At 41.4% G+C, this 23,857-nt stretch overlaps 2 protein-coding genes and 1 long non-coding RNA gene across 10 annotated transcripts in view; 2 read left to right on the top strand and 1 right to left on the bottom strand.

Annotated features, from left to right (window-relative positions):
• Positions 1 to 4,075: 4,075 nt before the first annotated feature.
• LOC103459244 (troponin I, slow skeletal muscle-like) lies at positions 4,076 to 8,075 on the top strand. 4 transcript variants are annotated; one of them, XM_008400646.1, is made up of 8 exons: positions 4,076 to 4,132; positions 4,511 to 4,542; positions 4,665 to 4,706; positions 5,083 to 5,124; positions 6,016 to 6,147; positions 6,226 to 6,315; positions 6,921 to 7,103; positions 7,187 to 8,075. In XM_008400646.1, exons 3-8 carry the CDS (start codon positions 4,686 to 4,688, stop codon positions 7,286 to 7,288), a joined length of 570 nt encoding a protein of 189 aa, XP_008398868.1. In that variant the 5' UTR covers positions 4,076 to 4,132; positions 4,511 to 4,542; positions 4,665 to 4,685; the 3' UTR covers positions 7,289 to 8,075. The 4 variants fall into 4 exon arrangements, with proteins under 4 accessions (XP_008398868.1, XP_008398869.1, XP_008398867.1 ...); XM_008400645.2 differs by having other exon boundaries at positions 4,085 to 4,132; positions 4,511 to 4,552; XM_008400647.1 differs by lacking the exon at positions 4,511 to 4,542 and having other exon boundaries at positions 4,081 to 4,132.
• A 7,443-nt stretch (positions 8,076 to 15,518) lies between these two features.
• The window catches only part of iqsec3a (IQ motif and Sec7 domain ArfGEF 3a), an 88,944-nt gene continuing 80,605 nt past the window's right edge, over positions 15,519 to 23,857 (top strand). The window contains exons 1-2 of one of the 5 annotated variants that reach the window (XM_008400650.2): positions 15,527 to 16,289; positions 16,341 to 16,552. In XM_008400650.2, the coding sequence (XP_008398872.1) occupies positions 15,933 to 16,289; positions 16,341 to 16,552 (569 nt within the window). In that variant the 5' untranslated portion in view covers positions 15,527 to 15,932. Of the gene's footprint in view, positions 16,553 to 18,389; positions 18,449 to 23,857 lie in introns of those variants that run through there. The other 4 variants (XM_008400649.2, XM_008400653.2, XM_008400651.2 and 1 more) reach the window with 4 other exon arrangements.
• Positions 18,460 to 23,857, bottom strand: part of LOC103459246 (uncharacterized) — a 13,917-nt gene continuing 8,519 nt past the window's right edge. The window contains exon 4 of the long non-coding RNA XR_001776207.1: positions 18,460 to 18,619. This is a non-coding gene — a long non-coding RNA (uncharacterized LOC103459246). The remainder of the gene's footprint in view (positions 18,620 to 23,857) is intronic.

The following is a 23,857-nucleotide window of genomic DNA, read 5'->3' as shown; positions in this document are numbered from 1 at the left end:
ATGTTGGACACATTTTTTATAAAATTTGCCACAATTAAGGATACACACTTTTCTGCATGCTTACTTATCCACGACAGAATGGATGTATAGGCTAGTGCTTTTTTTTCCTTTCTGTTTTTTGTTTCAAACAGGAAAAAAAATAAAATGCCTTCACCAGACAGACAAACATTTAATCTTTGCAATGGAATAAACAGATTCTTAAACTGTAATAACACAGAAAATGTATTATTGCCTGAAAATGACTGCGGACTGTGGTCTTTGGCTTCCTGCTGGAGCCTGAGCTGTGTTGCGTTCAGGCCCTCTGCTGGCTTTTGTCGGCAATCGCAAAAACGATGCCAAACCAAACCGGCATACCGCACTTAGTCTCTTCTAAAGACACTTTATCGTCTCTCTAACCCGGGAATTTCACCCTAGCTGTCTGTAGCAGCTTATCGTTCACTGTAATCTATTAAAATGTTCTCATATTCGAAACTTGCTTGCCAGCTAAGGAAATTCAGAGAACGTTTCCTGTTTTGTCAAGTAGCTGTAAATCTTCTTTTCCTTCTTTTTAGAGCAGGTTTTGTGTTTAGACCGTTTTTTTAACCGCTTAATTCCCACAAGTATAAATCAGTCCAGGCAAAGAGCGAGCGACTGTAACCTGAACCCAGCAGCTGCCAGTTGTGCTTTCTCTTTGCCACTGTGTCTTTTGACATTGATAGATTCTCATACCTAAAGTGTTTCCTGTGGCCCGGCTTCTCAGGGCAGACAAATGAATAAAAAAAAAACAAACCCCAACAACATTCCCGATCGGTTTAAATACAACACAGGCTCGTCCAAGTGAGGTGTTGAGAAATGCGAGGCGGTCGCGGCTCCTGCTGGGATTAACGGCGAGCCAGAGTCAAGGTCGGGAGGGCGGTGAAGGGGGATGACATGGCAGGCCACTTGGGTGAAGTCATGTCTCAGCTGTTCTCTGCGCTTTGCAGACAGAGGAGTTGCAAATCAAAGGTTTGTGCAAAGTCTGAGCTGAAAAGTGTTAGGAGTAGCAAACTTGTACCAAAATAATAATAATAATAATAAATCAAGATCTATTTAAGGTGTGTTAGATCAAAAAGACCCAACACATACAAGCATAACTATAGACGTATTCATTAATGGAGTCTAAATAGAATATGGCAAAATAGAAAAATAATGTTTTTGATCATTTTTTGGGGGGGAAAAAAGGCATGGAAGTGTGAGTGGCACCAGTATAGACATATTTTATAGAAAGACTAAGAAGTAAATGACTACAGTAAAGTAAAAATGGGCAGTTTTTGGCAAAATACAAACTGGAGAACCGAATGAAAATTCCATAAAACTACAGAACACAGAAGAAGAGAAAAAAAAAAAGTCCTAATATAAAAACTAAAGTAGACATGCATAAATACAAAAAGAAACTCTAATTGACTCATTGGAACAGGTTTTGCAGGCCGGTCTTGAATGCGGTCTGAGGAAAACGGTCCTCAACACGGACCTGACCGGATCGCTGGTGTCAGAGACAGGTGTGACTCAGGAAGCATTTCCGAAATGACAAGAACCCAAACGATGGACCGGATGGAGGTCATGCTCGGTGACCTGTGACCCAACCTGCCTCATCGGTGGGACTGCTCCAACTTATCGCTCCAACATCCTAATAACAAGCGAAGAACGGGAAATGTCTTCCCGAAATGAGTGAAGAGGCCATCTCAAGTTTTAGGTACTTACAGGGTCATTGTGTTCTGGATGACCTAAAATCTGCACCGACTCAATTTTCTCTGAGATGAATTGAAAAACCAAACCATTGGTTTGGTAAGGTCATGCCCATGTGTGCAATTTTGTGAAAAACTCACTAAACCATTGAGTTTCGTGTTACATTTTTTTTACCGTTCCCTTTTGTCCGTACTCTAAATGTGAGTCATCCGCTTGAAGCAACAGCACTTCATAGTGCATCATAGAAGCGCCCTACCGATACTGAAGCCTGCTCACTTTTTTATTTTTGGGAGGCTGCGTCTCGGCGCTGACAGTAGCGGAGTTGGGTTGCGTCAGGAATAGCTCTCCCACCTGCTGAGGTTCTCTGGACAACAGAGCATTTGTTATTCAATGCAGCTTTTCTCCTTTTGTCGGCACCGATGTTGTTCCCTTTACATCTACGACACAATATGACTAAAAAAAATGTATCCAAATCAAAAGAAACTCTGATGAGCTTTAATTTGAAAATCACAAATGGGAAGGGGGGGAAAAAAAGATAACACACCAAATGAGCTCCTCTGGTTATGCAAACTAATATCTTTTGTTCTCATTATTTTTTTTCTAATCTCTGAGAAGCCCTAACAAGTCTGTTGACTAATAATCTTTTATCGCAGCACCTCGTGTCCCTCTTAGAAAGCCGGTGCTCAGTTGACCCAAAACACCTTAACGCTCGCATCAGCTTTATTCCGGTGGAAGCTTCTGGAAAGATTAGAAACTTGATGCAGCGGGGGTTAAGTGATTTACAAATAGCGTTGCAGCTCGGGTCAAGATTAGCGCTCGCGCTTTGAAATCTTCGCAATGCCACGCCGGGGAAGCGATGAAAAGCGGATACGAATAGAAAACACCGAACAAAAGGGTTTATTATGTCAAAGAGTGCCTCACGGTGAATTCTGAAAAAGAAAAAAAAAAAAAAAACACAAAAAAACATGTTTCTAATAACTTGATGTGGAAATTCCGGGTCATTTTATCTATCTTCCTGTTGTTAGTACCCTGAAGACAGTGAAAAGTATGGCGCCGGCTTACAAAAGTTTAAAAAGCATGTGAGCGTTACTAAAAAGATGTGCACAGCGAATCTGTAGTTTGGCGTTTTGAGAGACACCCGGGAGATGAAACTATGCATGCACACACACACACTCACACACTGAAGGGAAATTTTAAGTGGCCTAAATGCCTGAGGACAACCCACACAAACATGGAGGCGACATGGTCAACTCCACATTGAAAGCCTGGCTTTGAGGCAGCAGTGCTCAGAACACTAACAGTAACACCATCTTACATTCTTTGTGGGAAATTCACCTCAACCAGAAATATCACTATCAAATATCTTTGTGAGCGAGGGTCAGAGGAGGTCATTCACAAGGTCAAATCGCAGGCAAATGTTTTGAGTCACAATTTGGAAACATCTGAATGCGTTTCACAGCTCAAAGGATAAAATGTCCGAAGCTCCCACCGTATTTTACTTGACCAACTTATTTTCAGAAGAATATTACTATTATTATTATTATTAATAATGTTATTACTGTTATTACATATTATTTTAGACACACTTGAAGAAAATAAATATAAAGCAAAACAAAAAAAAAAGGCTAGATTAATTGAGAAAATGTACAGTAGTTCTAGTTCTGTTCGTTACGAATACATTTATCTGAAACTCGTTGCCTTTGTCCTCCGCCTTGTCTCGAGCCGTTGAAGGCACCCCGGGCCGGTTGACGCCGTGTTTCCTCTTTTCCCAGCAGAGGAGCGTTATAATGGAGTTATTGCTGCCATAAACTTTGCCTATGTTCTCTTTAACTTTTTTGTTTGTTTGGTTGTTTCCATAGCAAAGACTCTGGGTGGAGTGTTTGTGATTGGTTGTATCTATTTGCTCTGTAAAATCACTATGATTCCTATAAACTATGTGTGCCCTCTCTCTCTGTCTCTCTCTCTTTTTCCCCCCCCAGAAACGACCACATGTTTACTCAGGACGTTTGGTAATAACTCAGTCCGTCCAGCTGGACGTGGATCTTTACCGATTAATATTGTTTAGTGAAAAAAACTATTAGTTGTCAGCTGACTCCAAATAAATACGCTGAAATGAATTTGTGGGACGGGAGGAGAAGTGTGTTAATGTGGTTATTCACTTTAAAAGAGAGTGAAACGCATCGTACACCAGAGGGAAAAGAGGGTATCATTAAAGCAGCGCTCATGATGGATCATTACTCCCCTATGTGGCGTTATTACAGTGTTCAGGAGGAGATATTCTCTTCTTGGTCTCGTGCCAGCACATTCTTCAGACCAGACGTTATATTTACTGTCGGCCCCCCCCAGCCCCCCCCTTTATATAAAAAGCTTTCCATTGTCTGGAGCAGCTGCTGTTTGACTCCACACGTCGGAAAACACCCATTCAAAGGTAAACTTGCTTTGGAGTTTGTCTAAAATATGACTTAATCTCAGCGAATCTCTAGTTTTTGATGTTTTTATTTAGTCAAAAGTGTCGTTGGGAGCTCTGTATTAAAAAAATGACATGCCTTTGGGTAACAGCTCACCTTTGTTGCTTACTTGTGTATGTGTATGAGTTTCTCATGGTCGATCTGCTGAGAAGAGTTGAGCTGCAACACGTTTGGTTTAGCTTAGATGGTCCAAGTAACATTTTAATACTGATGCCGGGTTCAATGCTTTTAATGAAGCCAAATGCAGAAGAAATATTGTTCTTGCTTTAATCTTCCTGAATTGCATATTTAATTAATGGCCTAAATTGGAAATAAGATGTGTTTTGTTTCCTTTCCAGGTGTTTGATTTTTTTTTTTTATATAATCATAGGTAAGCTGAGGTAATAAAATCCCACTTCTGCTCCCATTTTTGTGATTCTCTTACAAACCAAACCGCTCGTGTTTCTGATAAGCGGTCTCATCTGTCCCCCCACCCCTCGTTTGCCGTTTCAGGCCCTCCGCAGACGTGCAGCCATGAATCCCAAAGGGGATAAGGTGAGCCAGCTATGTTCCACTGTGTTAATCCTCCATGCATGGGACAGAGGACACGTTGTCCTTACAGACATGGCAAAGATATGGCGGCGGTTATCTGTCGAAATTGCTATCGGCATCCTTGAGAGCTTTCCTCTTGACTCCATCCTAATAATAAAGTGTTATCTTTACGCATGCGGCCGCAGCCAGTGGTGTTGAGCTTCTCTAGGCGTTCACGTACATCAAGCGGTTCACAGCTATCTTTGAACAGCTTAAACACAAAGGTTCTTGGAGTGGTGAAAATGTTGAAATTGCATGATTTTACTAGAAAGATTGTGAAGATTCTGTTGTTGCACAAATTGTGTGGCGTAACCACATGCACAAATTTCATTTCCCACAGCCGAAGTCAAAGATTTCGGCGTCCCGCAAGCTCTCCCTCAAAGTAAGTTTCGAATGTCACATTTTTGTTTTGTTTTCCCCCCCCCCCACAAAATCATACAGCCCAAATGTTTCACATTTTGTCCTTCTAGAGATTCTGCAGGTTTGATGAATTAATAATGGCTTGCAATACGCTGCAAAAGTATTCCCATGAAGACAAATTTTCAATTTTATGAAAATGTTTGACGTCATTGACATTTGCAAATAAAAAACCTGGAAGTGTGCTGCGTTTTTATTATTCATCCGTCATACTTCACCGCACTGACGGCTGTTTTTATGTATTTGCAAAGCCATCTCCACTAGATTTGCACAAACAAGGCGTCTTTAAAGGTGCTGCTGATTTTCAGCCTCGGACACATTTCAATTTTTCCTGCCAAAGGAAAGTCGTCCCACAGCATGACGCTGCCGCTACCAGACCTGGGCAATGACTTGTTTGGGGTGACGAGCAGTGTTAGCTTTCTTGGTAGCTTGGGATTTTTGCACGTAGATCGCTATTTGGCTTGTGGCAAATCAGAGATGAAGTTTCTTTAAAAAGTAGCTTTCTGCTTCCCATTTGTAGCCCCCAAAAATTCTATATGCTGGAAGTTGACAGATTCTCCCACCTGGACTGTGGATCTCTTCTTCTGCATAATGCTCTCCTTCCTAGCTCAGGTTTGAATTGCGGTGAACCGAACAGTGCACCATTAAGACGTCCAAAGCTTGCGTTAGATTCCAACCCTGCTTTTAGCTTCTGTACGACATTATCCCTGTGCGATCTGTTTTGTATCCTTTGTCTTTATGAGAATTCCACTGAAGGTGTGACAATTGTAAAAAAAGGAAAAAAAAAAGAAGCATTTTTGTTGCAATCCACTGCATCAGGCCTGGGACCAACATTGTTTCTAACTGTTCTGACCAGATGCTGCTCCTCCAAAGAGCATGTGAGGATCTGGAGAGGGAGCGACAGGACCGGGAGGAGGAGAAAGGGCGCTACCTGAAGGAAAAGCTGCCTCCTCTGCAGCTGTCTGGTTTGTCGCAGGATGACCTCCAAGTAAGAGGGATTTATGTCAAACGAAGTGTATTTTTAGACGCGCTCAATGGAACTGTAACGCGAATGTGTCCCTTTCAGAAACTGTGCAAACAGCTTCACGAGAAAATTGACATTGTGGATGAAGAGCGATACGACTGTGAACATAAAGTCAGCAAACACAACAAAGACGTAAGTTCCTACTTTGTCACATCTTACACACATTTGCAATATATTTAATTATACACATATACTTAGAAAACCTGAGACTAAAGACGTAGTTTCTTTTTTTTAAAACTTTCCAGTTTTAAAAAAAACTGGAAAGTTTTTTAAAAAAAACAAACTTTTTTTTAAAAAAAGGGGCTGGTACCCCTGTACCTGGTACAGGGGCTTGCAACAAGACGGCTCATTGAGAAAGCTTTGATCTTTTATGCAACATCTGCAATATTCCCCCCCCCCCAGAAACTCTAACATCTAAACGAATAAATGGAACCATGTGATTTCCATACAAATTACATTAAAAATCTTGAATTATTATTTCTAAATATCTAAGTTTTTTTTTCCATTTTTCAATAAATTTAGAAAGAAATCGTCATGAAATTGCATTTTATTTTCACGTATATGTTCTAATTTGTTAAATTATTCCTTCTTCCTAAATCTGTAGAAGTTTAGAGGTTCCGAATGAAAATAGGAAAAGAGCAAAAAAAAAAAAAAAAAGTAAAGTTTTTTTATGTACAAGTGAAATCGCTACTTTACTACAGCAGGGTGTTTGCGTGTTTTGCTACATTCTGCTTTAGATCCACGAGTTGAAGCTGAAAGTCCAGGATCTAGGAGGCAAGTTTAAAAAGCCCGCCCTCAGGAAGGTGAGGGTCTCAGCAGACGAGATGATGAGAGCTCTGCTGGGCTCCAAACACAAAGGCTCAATGGACCTCAGGGCCAACCTCAAGTCTGTGAAAAAGGAGGACGTCAAGCAGGACAAGGTATGAGTCGGTTCTCCGTTTATTCGTCCGCGTTTCATCTGGGCCGTCTCGATATTTCCAGAGTGTTTTGATCTCTTCCTCAGGTCCTCACCTCCGAAGTGGGCGACTGGCGTAAGAACGTGGAAGCCATGTCGGGCATGGAGGGCCGCAAGAAGATGTTCGATACCGGCGGCGGAGCGCAGTGAGACGTCGAAGCCAAAACTGGACAGTCATCGGAAAAAAACAAATATGCCACACTTGCCTGAAGGCTAACTTTGGCATCTGCTTTGCAGTTTGTTTTTGTTTTGTTTGTTTGTTTTTTCAATGCAACATTTTAAGGCAAGCGGCAACCCGGTATTTCATTTTTATTTTTGTTATGACACTTAGTGAGCAAAGATGAGAAAAATAATTATAAAAAAAATAATAAAAAGATAATCGTTTCCATATCTGCAGCTGACTTTATCATGTTTCACTTCCTTGGAATCCGTTAGTTTACATGAGGCACAAAGGGAGTCGGGGTGATGCTGCGGTGAATTATAAAAAGGACAATGAACGACAGATTCAGACAGGTGTTCCCAGAAACGCATCAGATTTAAAATAGGCGACATGACGGCGACGTGACCTCCGTGTTTGTCGTGACTCCCCCTCGGCAACCGAAAGTAAGCATTAAAATGTATCTGGGGAAGATGAAAGACATAATGAGTTGGAGAGGAAGCAGTCCTTTGCGCGTGTCGCCGGGTTGACGTGGCATTTAGCACCTGGGAGTGTCATTTGAAGCACGGCAGCAACGGCAGCCATACTCATGTTCCCAGCAAATGTTGCCTCGAATGGTGCGCCGCATGCTTTCAGGGGCGAGGTGTGAAGCGGCCTGTCTGTGTCCAAGCAGCTGAAAATGTTTTGTCTAAACATCAAGTACCTAGTAAAACTATTGATATACCCTAATGAACCTTTCCACACTGTGATACATAATAAACACAAACTATTTCATTGGGATTTCTTTTTTTTTTCTTCTTTTTTTTTGTGTAACAACTAAAAGCAGAGCATAACGAGTGGAAAGAAAACCGTAAAAATGCTTTTCGAAGGTTTTTGTTTTCTTTTGCTATTAAAAATCTGAAAAGTGTGGCGTGTGTCCTTAATGAGCTACGAGAGTTGCTCTTCCAGATCTCTGGGTCAGAGAAGCGCTAGACGGTATCGAGGTCTGGAATTTTTATACGAGGAATCAAAAAACTCCCTTCACGTTATTCTTACCCTTTAGTTTTTAAATGATAACGTGCAATTGTAATTTATCCAAATAATATCCAACAAGCTGACTGGAGGATCCACATAATGGCATCACATATCAAAAAAATAAATACGCTAATGTCCCAATAACTGGACACAAACAACAACATTTAATAATTCCACGTTTGGGATCGTTTTTCTATCAATTCTCTTTTTTTCAAAACGAAGGCTAAATCATTGTGGCGAAACAATTTATTTCTTGTTTCAACTAATCACAAAAAAACAAACAAACAAACAAAAAAAACACCCAAAGAATTCTCCCTTGAGATTTTTTTTTACAAAAGGCTGAGTGGATTTTAGCGTGTGGGTGGGCTGTACTGAGTTCCAAGAGGCAATTACCCAACGCTCAGTTGAGGCATTCATCTGCTTTAATACATCTCCAATTATAAAGCAATAAAGACAGAAATAAGAGATTTTTTCTGAGTGGTTTGGATCTTGTTTTTTTTTCTCGCTGCCTTTGAAGCCGTTTCATGGCTGTTTCATCACCTTTGACAGAGCCTCCCATGCAGGTAAGGCTTCGTCTTCCCCACCGGAGGCAAGGTATCGATAAACCTTTAGAAAGCCTGAATTGTTCAGTATTACTTGTTTAAGGAAGGAAAAAGTTGATTACTTATTCTAAAAGTATGCATTTTAGACTTTATTTTAGAAGCATGTTGTGGTTTGAAGGTTTTTTTTTTTTTATTAAGGACCAAATTGCAGAAAGCCTCTAGAGATGAATCTATAAGTGTGATGAAAATGAACAGACTTACCAAAACGCTCAGGGGAGTAAATGATAAGATGACTGCAAAGATGAAAAATAAATCAAATACAAAAGGACGACTTACCAAAGTGAGATCTAACCAAATAAACAACAGTTAAAGAAGACTGAGGAAATGTTTGAAAACTGCCTCTATGATTCAACCACTCGTGGTTTAGCTGCTTTTCAGCAGCTGAGTGCTTCTGTCTCACGCCTCAAGGATTCTTTGTGGCTTGTTAAAATAAGCAGCTCGCCATTTCACAGACCTCATGTCTGCTGACGCGGCAGAATGTGCCAAATATGGACTTTAAAAAGTCTCCTCCCTAGGCACCCGACTCTCACTTGTAAAACGGGCTCCGCAACCCATCTTCTTCTCTTTTATCATCATCATCTCCTTTGCTTTGAGAGATTAGAGAGAATCGATGAGGAATAATTAATCTTACCTGTGACTGCCTCTGCTATGCAGTCTATAGAAACGGTCTCTAGTATATTGTAGTGATGTTTCTCTTAAAAACCGTTTGTAAAATAAAAAAATGTACAAAAATAGTTCAAAACAAGCTAAACAGTAATTACGTCTTTATTCAAACATAATATACTTTGTGATGCTCACATTAGATGTGGTGTGAGAACAAGTTAAGAAATGCTCATTTAAAAAAAGACACTGAGAAACAAAGAAGAAATGCTGTGGGCATAAAAAAATGTGAAACTTTTTTATCTGTTAGATGGATGGTGGACCTGCTTTATATGCAGCCACTGACAGCTGCTGAAAGCCATGGTCATTTTCCAGCAAGCCTATAGTAGCAACCAGTTCTCAATGTACAGTCACTGCCTAAAAATAGACACCAATGTGGCCGCATTTACAAAGATGGAGTACTCCAGATATGATATCCAAAGTGCGTTAAATGTCAACACCTCATGTCAGTTTAAAGGTCTTGACATGGAATCTGTTAATAGAACAATTAGAAGTTGCAAAATCATTTTTTTATGGATTATTCGCTAAATCTGGAAGCAGGCAGAGGACGACGCGACGCTGCAAAAGGGTCGCCAGGCAGATTCACGGAAATGGCCACTTGGTGGCAGCAGAGAGCTGCATGAAAGCAGCGGCGTTTGCAGCCGCAGTGTATCGTTGGAATATGGCAGCCAACACACGTTAAAGCAAGCAGTACACATGGCCTTAAAATACATTAGTCATTTATCCGACAGGAGCACATTGTCACAACGATAAAGTCTTAGGAAAAGTCAGCAAATAATCACTTTGGCAATAAGTTTGCAATAACTGACAATGACTTGCTTATTCTGCCACCAAACGCAGCAGGAATGGACAATGTCATTCTTAAAGTTCAGTGACAGTGACTGCAACGAAGGAGGAATGTTGGGATCACTAAAACTCCATAGCAACCATTAAATGGTATCTGAATCTTAACCAGTTGTTCGGAAGGCATATCAGGATGATTTTTTTTCATCTCGTCCATCTTTAAATTTAAATGTACTAAGCTTTCTAAACACAAGTAATTCATCAAACTATATGATTCTATTGTGCGAGACAAGAGGAGAGAAATTTAAAGATGTTTGTTTTGTCTTAACTAAGGCGAGGTCAATGAAAAGTATGTTTTTGTTCACGTCTCATAACACAAAAACCAAAACAATTTTCACAGAGTTGTAAGTGTTGTCCTAACCTTAAAAATAAATAGTTACCGCTGTCCCGGTTCACTTCGCTGTGTCTAACTTAAAAAGAGAAGAGAAATCACATTTGGTCTTCAAAGACAATGCAGAAACGGATTACAGTGCTTTGAGCCTTTACTTGTGCGACCTGATGAAGGATTCTGATTGATGTCATTAATCTTCCAACGCGCGCGCAGCATGGGCGGTGTGTTTATTAGCCGAGAGACCGGGTAACACAGAAGGTGGTCTGCCGGTACAAACCACCAACTAGCTGTGAGAGACATGTTTTGTTGCGTTGCGTTTCATCAAGCCTTTACTTGGTGGTATTTACCTCAAGTTCAGCTCTGATTTATGGTGCGCCGGGTTGTGCTGCTAATGCAAGCTGAACCACAGCTCTGTAACATATTGAGAACTGGCCATATTTAATCAATCGTAACCAAATTCAAAACATCAACATAAAAGGCCGAATCCAAAAAGCAACTGGAAATAATCCAGTCTGACATCGCACGTGTTTAAGTTCACATGCTATACAGTCGTTACGCGACGAGCAAGAAGCTTCTTGGCAAATCCAATCCTCATCTAGTCTATATTTGGAGGTAATGACACAGAAAAGACGCCTTAGAACTGCATTAATAGCATCAGACTGTTGGATTTAATGGTTTAAGCACACAGTCTTCGACACACTCAACCCGAAATGCTCTTCTTAGTCAAGAAGCGTTAATTAGATTTTACTCCAGGGTTAATTCATAATAACATAAACAGGCAGCAGATAGAAGTGATGGAAAAGCACATGATAAAGATATATATGTATAATCCATGTGAGTCATTAGGAAGATTTAGAGCTAAAAGTTAATAATTTGAATCAGCGTTGCAGGTTCCCCACTGGGCCAGACACATTTAACCAATTAAGCTCTCTCTATAACTAAATCTTTATTAGACACTCAAAGTAGCACTAATCATGGTAAAATGGCTCCATAATGTGGGGAAACGTACCTCCACTGAGAGCTGTGACCTTCTGAAGTTGAATTTACAAACTCGTACATTTGAGCTGTGCAAATTTAACAAAAACTTTCTCCCTCTTTCAGTTTGTTCCCTGTAATAAGTTTTTGCTCCCTCGTCTCACTGGCAGTTTTTGGAACCGACTGATGGCAGTATTTGTTGCCAAAACGTAGGGAAAAGGAAGTTACGAGGTTTTGCTGTGACCTTTGTTTTGTGATAAGGCCAGATTGTGTTGGATCCCAATTTGAAAACTGATTTTCTACTCCGTGAAGTTATCCTTGTTGGATATAAAGATTGTGTGAGGATCTGAACCACGTAGGGAATGTCAACAATGTCAGAAATGCGCAAGAACTTAAAATTAAGCTGGAGTGGATCGTTTCTTATTTTCTTAAAAGAGGAGAAAACTTCCATGTAGCCAGACATCTCACTACACATAGGCAGGCGTTAATGCACTAAATACTTCTTAAACTGTAAATGTGGCACGGTTGCTTGGAGAACACTTTAATCACAAATCATAAACCGCAGATGGGAATCAGATTGGCTTAGAGGACTTTCGGTCTTTGAGTTTGCATCTCCTTTAAAGCGGTTTCATGGTCGTTTCATCACCTGCAGCTGCAGTTCGCAGCAGGCTGGGCTTCATCTTCCCCACCTAGTCCTTGTGAATAATAAAAAGTGCAGCAACAAGATATATATTTTTTTACCTGTAACTTATCATGCAGTTTTAGAAAACATTTGAAAACAGACTCTTTGTGTTACTTTGCATTGCTCATAAAATCCTTATGCATTCTGGACAGGATATTTTCATTAAGAACTTTGAGTACAGTACATTTGATCTCATCGCACAAAATCAATGATTGTTGCTACCCCTGCATAGTCCACACTTTTGTTTCTGTCAGACCTGATAAGCTAAGTTAATCTACCATAGAGTCGCCCATTGCTTTCCTCTTTTCTCATTGATTTTCCTCAGGGAAGAGGAGGTTGATGACTATTGGTTTTTGGACACTGAAGCCGGCCAGAGGTCAACCAGATGCAACCCTTATGAGAGAACCCTCTTGTTTACCCAAGTGGAAGATTTAAAATGACAACAGAAATAAATCAAGTTTTACTGCAGTTTGATTTTTTATTTATTTATTTTTGATATAAAATATGGGCTCTTATGCAGTTTTAAACTCCTAGCGATTCAAAGAAAATAGATGGTAACATTTGCAAGTGGAATCCAAACTCTGGAGACAAGACAGAGGGGAAATCCATTGTTGCCTCAGGTCTCCCTGAAGGGTGTGTGTGTGTGTGTGAGCTGTCTGCTTCAAATTATTAATAGTTTTGGTGCGATAGAGGATGTTTGGAAATTGCCTCCACGAAAGAACAAGTCTGCCCAAAGTCGTGGCTTTTAGTCGCTTTTTGACGGCAGAAACAAACACCCCCAGAGCTCCTTCACGGCGTCTCAAAGGTCTCTTCGCTGGTTTTTACAATAAGCCACTCAAAATTTTATAAACTTCAGTCCGCGCCGACAGAAACCGCTGACTAAAGAGAACGTGGGGAAATATGCACTTTAAAACCAGCTCCTTTTTCCACCGCTCAAAGTCTCACTCTCTGCCTCCGTAACATGTCCTCCTCTCGTTTATCTTCATCTTCTCCTTGGCTTTGAGACATCAGGGAGAATCAATACAGAATAATGAATCTTACCTGGGCCTCACTCTGCTGTGCGCTCCATAGAAACAGTCCGCAGTATGTTTGGGCTTCATTTAGCTCCTGACCGGCGTAACTCTCAGACGTTGATCTGTCTGAATCTAGATACTGTAATTAGAGGGCCTTTAAAAATAGTCTGGTGAAACAGACACAGGGGTTCTATGTTCTTTTGCCTTCCTTTTTATTTTCGAAACGAGCATTTCCGTCTCTCTAAATTTCCCAACACTGCTCATTTTTGTCTGAATAATAATAATGAGAAGAAATTCAGCAGGTGTGCTTTCAGCCAGAGAAGCGACGGCGCCCTCGGGGAGTGAGCCGATGCCGTCGAGAGTCAGCTTTGGAGTAAAATGTTCTTGAGGACGGTGCGTTGAAACGACAACAGACTGTTCAACTCGAGTCTTTCGGGGCAACAAATATTTTAAGCTGGAACAATTTGAAGCTGGAATATCGGATCTTGTTAAAGTCGGACTTTGAGGATGAGTCGTCTCAAGACGCCGACACCATTTTCATGTCTGCTCTGGTGAACGATATCCAACCATGTCAGGGCCCGCTCGCTTCTGGGATAATTGGTGTTAGGGGTGAGCTGCTAGAGGTTAGGGGTGAGACTTCAGCCTTGCACCAAAGTCACCGTCTGGACCATTTTCCATTTCTACAATCCTACTTGGGGAAACTACTTTTTTTTTTTCCTTTAATAGCTCCGTGTAGCCTGCATCCTATTTTTTCCACTTTATGCTGCTTGTAAAGGAGCCACATGGAAGGAGAGACATGGCTGCAGCCGCACTGGCTCGCCTCTGTGGACTTAATATTTCAGAGTGTTAGACATCAAGGATCTTTCTATGCTGCTTCGAGAAAGAAGAAGAAGAAAAAAAAAAGAACCTGCTGAAACTGGAAGCAAAGGAGAAAATAGAAATCTATAAATGTAGTCTGACATTTAGAGATTATTAAGACTAGTCATGGCACACAAATCTTCCTGTGACCTCGAAAAATAAAACAATCAGCCTTATTACGCCGGAAATCACTTAGCTGGCAGCTAAGAAGAGTGCTAAGCTTCCCACAGTTTAAGGAGGTGCAGCTAAAAACAGCCCAAGGTTTTCCTGCAGTAAAAAGCACTAAAAACTCTGCAAGCTCCCCATTTCCTGCCCGTTCTTCGCTTGCATGACAACTGTGTTTGAGTTTTTCTCGGCTGAAGATGAGAATAGAAAAAAAAACAAAAAAAAAACGAGAGCGCCTCTGCTTGATCAAACTTGCAAACCAAAAATAATAGTAATTAAAAAAAAAATCATACTCAAGCAGCAGAATTCTATTTTTCTTTAAATACAAGTATCATAAAAATGAAAAATCTACTGAACATTCCTTGAGGGTTTTCAAGTCGGAGATATCGAGAGTAAATCCACACATTTCAGAATTTCCTTGTCGAGGAATGTTACAACTGATGCATCACTTCCTTACACGATTATGTACCACTTATGCATAAAAACAAAGTTTATTATGCAATTATTAGCAAATGCTTCACCAACCAGGCAACCAAAATACGATCAATAAGAAATGACACTGTTTGAAGCTGAAGGCATTCAAACAGAATGCCACAAATAACGTCTGCTTTCTGTTTTTAGCAAACGGAGCAAACAATACTCCAAAATTTTGTTCAGTAATATCCTTCACCAAACCTGTTTGGCCTACACAGAACACCACCGTTTATGCCGAAATACTATTACAGATGTCAGGATAAAAAAAAAAACGTAAAACATTTTTTTTGGGGGAAAAAAAACTATTCTTTCCCTTCCAATTCAGAATTTCTTGCTACTTTGTTGATCTACAGAAGACACGTTGAGGTTTGAGAGTGTTATCACAAAATATTAAAACACACGGCAGCTGCACAGATCCTCAACCAGAATCTGCCAGACTTTTCACATTTCTGTCAAATACGCCAACCTGATAATGATGCTGCTACGTCAAATCACCATCTGTCTGTTTTGGATTTACTGACCAACATGTAATCATTTCATGTCTTATCAATTCAGCCATATGAAAAGAAGTAGTCACATTAATACGTATCTAATATATATATTTTTTGAAATAACAGCCAGTATTAGCTCTTGAGGATCCCAAGTCGGTGTAGTGAAATGCTTAGAACAATCAAAACATGCAAAAAAAAAACAAAAAAAAAAAACAACGAATTCTGCTGCTTTCCTGTCGACGCTGCGTGTTGACATCACCGTTTCACTACGGCTCCGCCTCCGCACTCTGCTGATGCTCATCCGCCACTTGCATCAGCACCATTTCTGGCATCCCCATTAGGCAGACGCGCAGAGAGAGAGACAGCCTTACCCACCTCGCCGGAGCGGAGAGAGAGGCGTGAGACTTGCCGCTACAGCATCCCGAACAGACATTTCACAGTCCGGAGGCCCCCCGCAGTCGACGCGTCGCTGCCCCAGAACCAGCCGAAGAGGAAGCCGTCACAAAGCACAGCTAGCCCACTCCCAGTAATGGAGAGCCTGTTGGATAATCCGATGAAAGCCGTTCTGTACCTGAAGGAACTCACCACCATCGTCCAGAACCAGCAGAGCCTGATCCAGACGCAGCGCCAACGCATCGACGAACTCGAGCGAAAGGTGGAGGACCTGATCGGGGAGAACCGACAGCTGCGGGACCCCCACCTCTACGTCCAGCAGCCGTCCTCTCAGCATCACCACCACCACCAACATCACCACCACCATCCGACTCAGCGGAGCGCCAGTCCCCAAGCGCCGGCCCACCTCCATCAGCACCCGGGGAGCGCCACCAAGGCAGCGGCGCACATCGGCCAGCAGCAGCTGCCGCCGCCGCCTCAGCAGCAGCAGCAGCCGCCTCCTCCTCCTCAGCAACAGCAAATTATCCATCAGACAGCCCAGCCTCAGCAGCAGCAGCAGCACCCGACTCCCACTGCGCCGTCTTCCCACCACCCGCAGCAGCTGCAGCTCGTCCCCACCTCGCCGCAGTCGCCCAAAGTGAGAAAAGCCGGCTCCGAGTCCGCCGAGGACGACAAGAGGAGCGCCTGCTGCAAGTCTCTGGTTCCGCAGACTCCAAGCACTCTGTGTCGCTCGGTTGGGCTGGCCAGGAAAGCAGAGTAAGTAGCTGTCGTGTGTTGTGTGCACAAACCAGGAGTAACGAAAAGGACTCCGTTTTCTGATTTTTACACTCACATCACGCCAACAGATGGAGATGCTATTATCGGCACGAGCTGGGAACATTTGTACATTACATTAGTGCAGCGTAGAAGACTTCATAGCTTATTTTGCAGCAAAAGATAGATGTCAGGATCAGGTTTGCTGTTTTGCTGTCCGTAATACAGCGTGACCTGAAGCTTTCAGATTGTCTATACTGTAAGTGATCACATTCAAGGAAAGCCAACATCACATAACATCCTCAAATTTCTTTTTTTTTTGGCTTGAGCCCCGCTTCTGTTGTCACAACACTCCTCTGTTTTAACAAGTTGCAAGTGCAAATGCATGCCAAATATTTTTATGTGAATGTATTATGAAAAACAGAACCTTGCAGAAAAAAGTGGGGTTTCCCCACCCCCCTGCCCCCTTTTTATGATTTTGCAGAAATATTTCAGTCTAGCTTTCTTCTGCTCTCTTTTTCTAGTTCACACCACTCAACTAGAAATGATTTTAAAACCAATCTCTCTCTCTCTGGCAGCTGCTCATAGAAAGGGATGACAATGCAAACAGACTCCTAAAAAAAAGAGAGAAAAAAAAGAAATAATAGCAACAACAAAAAGAATTTAACACAAACAACCTCAAGCAACATTTTCATTGGGTATTTCATAGAGCTGCATTACACAGACTGTAGCGACTTAGACCTCATTAGGACACCGACATGGAAATGTTCCAGAGAAACTTCAAGTGCCTGGAAGCAACGAGCGCTAAGACAGAAAAGACATTAGCAGCTGTTTGCGTGTCGCCGCGGCGACCTCTCAGAAGACGCAGAGAGGTTGAAAGCACTTGTGTTGCAATTTTTCGTTGAAGCAAAATGCCAAAACAGCCAGTCTCAGTTTATTTATTGCCAGGAAGCAGTGCAGATCAATCCGGTAGCTACAGAGAAAGTAGAAAATTCCTGGAAAATTAAGGGAATGCTTGCGTGTCGTACTCAAGCCCCTATAATCTAATGCTCCTAAATACAATTTGGTCTTATCAAATAGATCATATACAGAGAGCTTTTGTGTGAATTAGATTCAGTTTCATCTAAATATTAAGGTATTTCTACATGCTTGTTTTGTTTTTTTTTTTATATCTGGTGACATTTGTGCTTTTCCAAAACACAAGAATGTTCTTGATTGCTGGTGTGTGCGCCTCACAACTCTCCATGGTGCAGAATGTTCTTTGCCTCTATCAAGGTCACATGAATCGCCTCAGCCAGAGCCACAAACACACACGCGCGCACACACACACACACACACTCGCATCACGCAGTGCTCCAAGCCACATCTGTTTCAGTCAGCCGCATTTCCACCGTTTCCGTTAATCCACATCAATTTATCGAGCTATTGAATTGTAATTCCTAAAGAGCAAGGGTCAGAAATGGGGCCCGGAAGCAGGCACAGCAGGATGACGAATTCAAACAAAAAAGTACAGCACGAGAGATGTAAAATAAACGTCAGGAGGAGGACCGTCTGGGTTCTTTAAAAAAAATAAAAAAATAAAAAAATGCAACTTGACAGCTCCGAGGGATGATGAACAATGAGACAGAGAGAGAGAGAGAGAGAGAGAGAGAGAGAGAGAGAGAGAGAGAGAGAGAGAGAGAAAGAGAAATAGTCTCAAGCAGCTGTGCAGAGCATACCCTAATGTAAAAGCAGTGACAAATGAAACACTGGAGATGCGGTGAAGCTTTATCATTTTCCACGTAGAGCACTGATCCGGTTATGACAAGATAGCAAGTCGCCGCAGACGAGAAGTGACGCTTTTCTCTTCAAGGTGGGGCGGCGGGGGACACGAGGACACGGCGTAAACTCACCAATCAGGCACATGTGTTCATTTGACTTTGCCATGGCAACGCAGTTGTTGGATTTTCCCTCCGCTGGAGAATCACTGCAATGAGCAGCTCATTAAAAATGCATGCGAGCTGGTAAAGAACACACATTTTTCTGCAATCCTCCCTGCTGTAGGTTGCGTCTGATAGATTTCATTTTTTGCTGAAGAAAAAGAGCAAAAGAAACAACTCAGCCATCAAACACAAGCCCAGAGTAACAAAAGAAGATGTGGGTTGATTTGATACTTCAAACGTTTCATACAACGCATTTACGTTTGGAATACTGCAATCTACGTTTTTTGTTGATAAAATTTTAATTTCATTTCTTCATTTCGTATTGTGTAATTTATTCTGCGTTTCACTTCAAAAGATTATAACTCTACTTTTTCTTGCATCTAGTAACTCTTTCTCTTCCATTAGTTGATCAAAACTTGATTACGAAGAAAACATTTTGCATCATAAGCAAAGTGAGTTTAATTTTTTTTCTCTTCACTTTACTGGGTTGTAAATATCACTGATGTGCAAAATAAATAACTTAGGCTCCAGTATAGAACCTTGTGGAACGCCTCAAGTGATTGTCAACAAATCTGACTTTCCACTATTTAGTTGCACATAATGAAATCTTTCAACAAGTTAGTTTTGAACAGAGTGTATGATACATCATAAAATTAAATAATATATCATCAATTCATTTTTTCTGCCACTGCTGTTGATCGTTTTGTTTCGAAGCCATACTTAAAATTTCATCGGCCGCGTTGCACAAAGTGAATGTTGCAGGCAGTTGGTGCTTTGCTTTACACATGTAATCAAACATTCCACAGTTTGTCTTATATATTTAATAAATATTCCATATTTAGACTTTGGTCAGCCATAGACAAATAAAAAGACAGATTTAAAAATTGGAAATGAAGAGAAACTAGCTTATCTCCAATTTTGTTGAAAGGCAAAAGATTGTCTAGCTTCATTTTACGCTGAAAACACCACACGGCAAAGTCTGATTACACTACGAGAATACGGGTATAAGCAAAAATAATACTTCATCATAAGGATTTAAGCATAATTTTTCTACACCAACTACATATTTTTTTATTTAATAATAAAAAAAAAAGAGCACAGCATCCATTTGCAGAGCTCCAAATGAAAAATTAAATGCTCGCTCATGCCCATCACACATTCATCATCTTCAGCAGTGGCGTAATTTGAAGAATGCAAATCAAGGCTTGCCTCCAGCTCTGAGCAGTGGCTGCGGTGGAAAAGTTGTTTACTGGAATGAGGCAAAACTCCCCCCCCCCCGAAAAAAAAAAGGAAGAGACGTCTGAAGTGTTGCAATTGCGTTATTCAATCTGATAAGGATTCTCAAAAGGCTCCGTTTATCTGAAGCAAGTTGCCACAAATCCCATCTTCTCTTCTTTATCCCCTTCTAATTATGTGCGTTATTCCATAATTTTCCAATTTTGACTTTTGATTATCTGCCTCCACGTTACAGTGATAGAGTTTTTTCTCTCTCTCAATGCCTAACCCTTTTTATTCAAACCTGTCGCCCTTTCCACCTCCACTTTGTCCTTCCCTTCATCAGCTAAGTGCTACAAGCACCAGTATGTCTTAACCGTTTTTTTTGTTTTTACCAATTAACCAGTCTCTGGACTGAAGCCCTTAGACCTGTTCCGTGTACGTCTTTAGAGCTGCCAAGTGTAAAACTCGGCGTGTGAGAGCTCAGCCATGTGTTCAGGAGAGAGTGACAGTAATTGTACAAGCGGTGGAGGCACGCGAGCGTCTGATATGCAGCAATCCCGTTGCCTGAGGTGGAAATCCCAGCATTCCCTTGCAGCTCTGGGTGTCTTACTGCTGCTGCTGCTAACTCCCACGCACTCTCGTTGACATGTTAAGCTCTTGTTCTCACAAAAATGCATGCAAACTGTTAACGGGGCACATGCCAGCTGGCAACCAGCCTGTGTTCCTCCACACTAGTTGTGACTCCCTCTGCACCCCACGTGCCCTCTTCCCCGTCTCCCCCCCAAACCCTGTTTTTGGAAAGCAGAATGTGCGGCAACTCCTCTGCCATTTGCTTCACGCACCTGCTTTCTTCAAAGGATGTGCAGTAGCAGCCGGTAGATGAGGATGTTCAGCAAATACACGTCTTAATACCTACTACTGCGACCAGCTCCTAAATGGTGCAAAGGCAAAATCATTTGATCCTCTCAGATCAGTGACGAAGTTTAGATCGCGAGCTACTATGAACAGCAGGCATTCAGAAGTAAGATAATTTCTACCAATAGCTCAGCAGAGCATTAAAACGCCTTAAAAAGTATTCGGTTGCTTTTACATTTCGTTACGTTACAAACACATTTCAACATATTTTATTGGGATTTCAAAGGAAATGAAAAGGTTTTGAAATTTTTTACAACTAAAAATTTAAATGAATACGAATCCAAAATAAAGGAACAATCCTGAGGAAATGCCTGTGCTAGTCCATAAAATATAAACCCCTTTAAAATGCATTGGGTTCTGTAACATACTGTCATTTTGTCCATTCCTTTGGCAAGGACAAACGCCTGCGAGGGTTAAGGTCTGAGCAAAACGTTCACAGTCCATAGTCTGCAGAGAAGGACCTGACTCATAAGTAGGAAGAAGACAGCTGAAGAACTTTGTGAACTTTTACTACTTGCTGCTGCAGGACCGGATGATAAATATTCATGAAAAAAATGTGGCAGAGTGGGGCAAAAGAATGACACGGGACATCAAATTATCAGGTGCAAAGCAAGCCGGGCAGAATATATTTACAGAGGGAGGAGATAACGTGTAACAGAAGCAGGAATGACAATCAGCAAAGGTCAGGTGTGTGGCAGCAGTGGTGGGAGAAGCAACAGAAGTGAACAACAAACAGGCAAAGTGACATCAGGAAGTAACCAGAATACAGAGCAATTTCAAGAACTGGCTTAACTTGGAAGGACGAGCTGAATTAGAGTCAGTCAAAGAGAGGCCAATTTCGTTCAAGCTTTGATGAACTATCCATGTAAAATTTCAGATGCGTTAAGGAGATGAGTGCGAGATCAGAGTCTGTCAAAAACGGCAAGCTGGGTTTGCGTGTCTTTCCAAAAGAATGCAAGTCATTCTGGGTGCTGAAGCAGGACCAGAGTGCTGACAGGAAGGGAAGCAGCGTTGTGATCAGGATTTAAAGACAAAAAAAAAAAAAAAAAAAGTAAAGTTTTTTTATGTACAAGTGAAATCGCTACTTTACTACAGCAGGGTGTTTGCGTGTTTTGCTACATTCTGCTTTAGATCCACGAGTTGAAGCTGAAAGTCCAGGATCTAGGAGGCAAGTTTAAAAAGCCCGCCCTCAGGAAGGTGAGGGTCTCAGCAGACGAGATGATGAGAGCTCTGCTGGGCTCCAAACACAAAGGCTCAATGGACCTCAGGGCCAACCTCAAGTCTGTGAAAAAGGAGGACGTCAAGCAGGACAAGGTATGAGTCGGTTCTCCGTTTATTCGTCCGCGTTTCATCTGGGCCGTCTCGATATTTCCAGAGTGTTTTGATCTCTTCCTCAGGTCCTCACCTCCGAAGTGGGCGACTGGCGTAAGAACGTGGAAGCCATGTCGGGCATGGAGGGCCGCAAGAAGATGTTCGATACCGGCGGCGGAGCGCAGTGAGACGTCGAAGCCAAAACTGGACAGTCATCGGAAAAAAACAAATATGCCACACTTGCCTGAAGGCTAACTTTGGCATCTGCTTTGCAGTTTGTTTTTGTTTTGTTTGTTTGTTTTTTCAATGCAACATTTTAAGGCAAGCGGCAACCCGGTATTTCATTTTTATTTTTGTTATGACACTTAGTGAGCAAAGATGAGAAAAATAATTATAAAAAAAATAATAAAAAGATAATCGTTTCCATATCTGCAGCTGACTTTATCATGTTTCACTTCCTTGGAATCCGTTAGTTTACATGAGGCACAAAGGGAGTCGGGGTGATGCTGCGGTGAATTATAAAAAGGACAATGAACGACAGATTCAGACAGGTGTTCCCAGAAACGCATCAGATTTAAAATAGGCGACATGACGGCGACGTGACCTCCGTGTTTGTCGTGACTCCCCCTCGGCAACCGAAAGTAAGCATTAAAATGTATCTGGGGAAGATGAAAGACATAATGAGTTGGAGAGGAAGCAGTCCTTTGCGCGTGTCGCCGGGTTGACGTGGCATTTAGCACCTGGGAGTGTCATTTGAAGCACGGCAGCAACGGCAGCCATACTCATGTTCCCAGCAAATGTTGCCTCGAATGGTGCGCCGCATGCTTTCAGGGGCGAGGTGTGAAGCGGCCTGTCTGTGTCCAAGCAGCTGAAAATGTTTTGTCTAAACATCAAGTACCTAGTAAAACTATTGATATACCCTAATGAACCTTTCCACACTGTGATACATAATAAACACAAACTATTTCATTGGGATTTCTTTTTTTTTTCTTCTTTTTTTTTGTGTAACAACTAAAAGCAGAGCATAACGAGTGGAAAGAAAACCGTAAAAATGCTTTTCGAAGGTTTTTGTTTTCTTTTGCTATTAAAAATCTGAAAAGTGTGGCGTGTGTCCTTAATGAGCTACGAGAGTTGCTCTTCCAGATCTCTGGGTCAGAGAAGCGCTAGACGGTATCGAGGTCTGGAATTTTTATACGAGGAATCAAAAAACTCCCTTCACGTTATTCTTACCCTTTAGTTTTTAAATGATAACGTGCAATTGTAATTTATCCAAATAATATCCAACAAGCTGACTGGAGGATCCACATAATGGCATCACATATCAAAAAAATAAATACGCTAATGTCCCAATAACTGGACACAAACAACAACATTTAATAATTCCACGTTTGGGATCGTTTTTCTATCAATTCTCTTTTTTTCAAAACGAAGGCTAAATCATTGTGGCGAAACAATTTATTTCTTGTTTCAACTAATCACAAAAAAACAAACAAACAAACAAAAAAAACACCCAAAGAATTCTCCCTTGAGATTTTTTTTTACAAAAGGCTGAGTGGATTTTAGCGTGTGGGTGGGCTGTACTGAGTTCCAAGAGGCAATTACCCAACGCTCAGTTGAGGCATTCATCTGCTTTAATACATCTCCAATTATAAAGCAATAAAGACAGAAATAAGAGATTTTTTCTGAGTGGTTTGGATCTTGTTTTTTTTTCTCGCTGCCTTTGAAGCCGTTTCATGGCTGTTTCATCACCTTTGACAGAGCCTCCCATGCAGGTAAGGCTTCGTCTTCCCCACCGGAGGCAAGGTATCGATAAACCTTTAGAAAGCCTGAATTGTTCAGTATTACTTGTTTAAGGAAGGAAAAAGTTGATTACTTATTCTAAAAGTATGCATTTTAGACTTTATTTTAGAAGCATGTTGTGGTTTGAAGGTTTTTTTTTTTT

This window comes from Poecilia reticulata, linkage group LG23 (assembly GCF_000633615.1).
Source record: "Poecilia reticulata strain Guanapo linkage group LG23, Guppy_female_1.0+MT, whole genome shotgun sequence".
Taxonomy (NCBI): Eukaryota; Metazoa; Chordata; class Actinopteri; order Cyprinodontiformes; family Poeciliidae; genus Poecilia; species Poecilia reticulata.
Note: the sequence above shows the minus strand (reverse complement) of the source record. Positions and strands in the feature narration are given on the sequence as shown.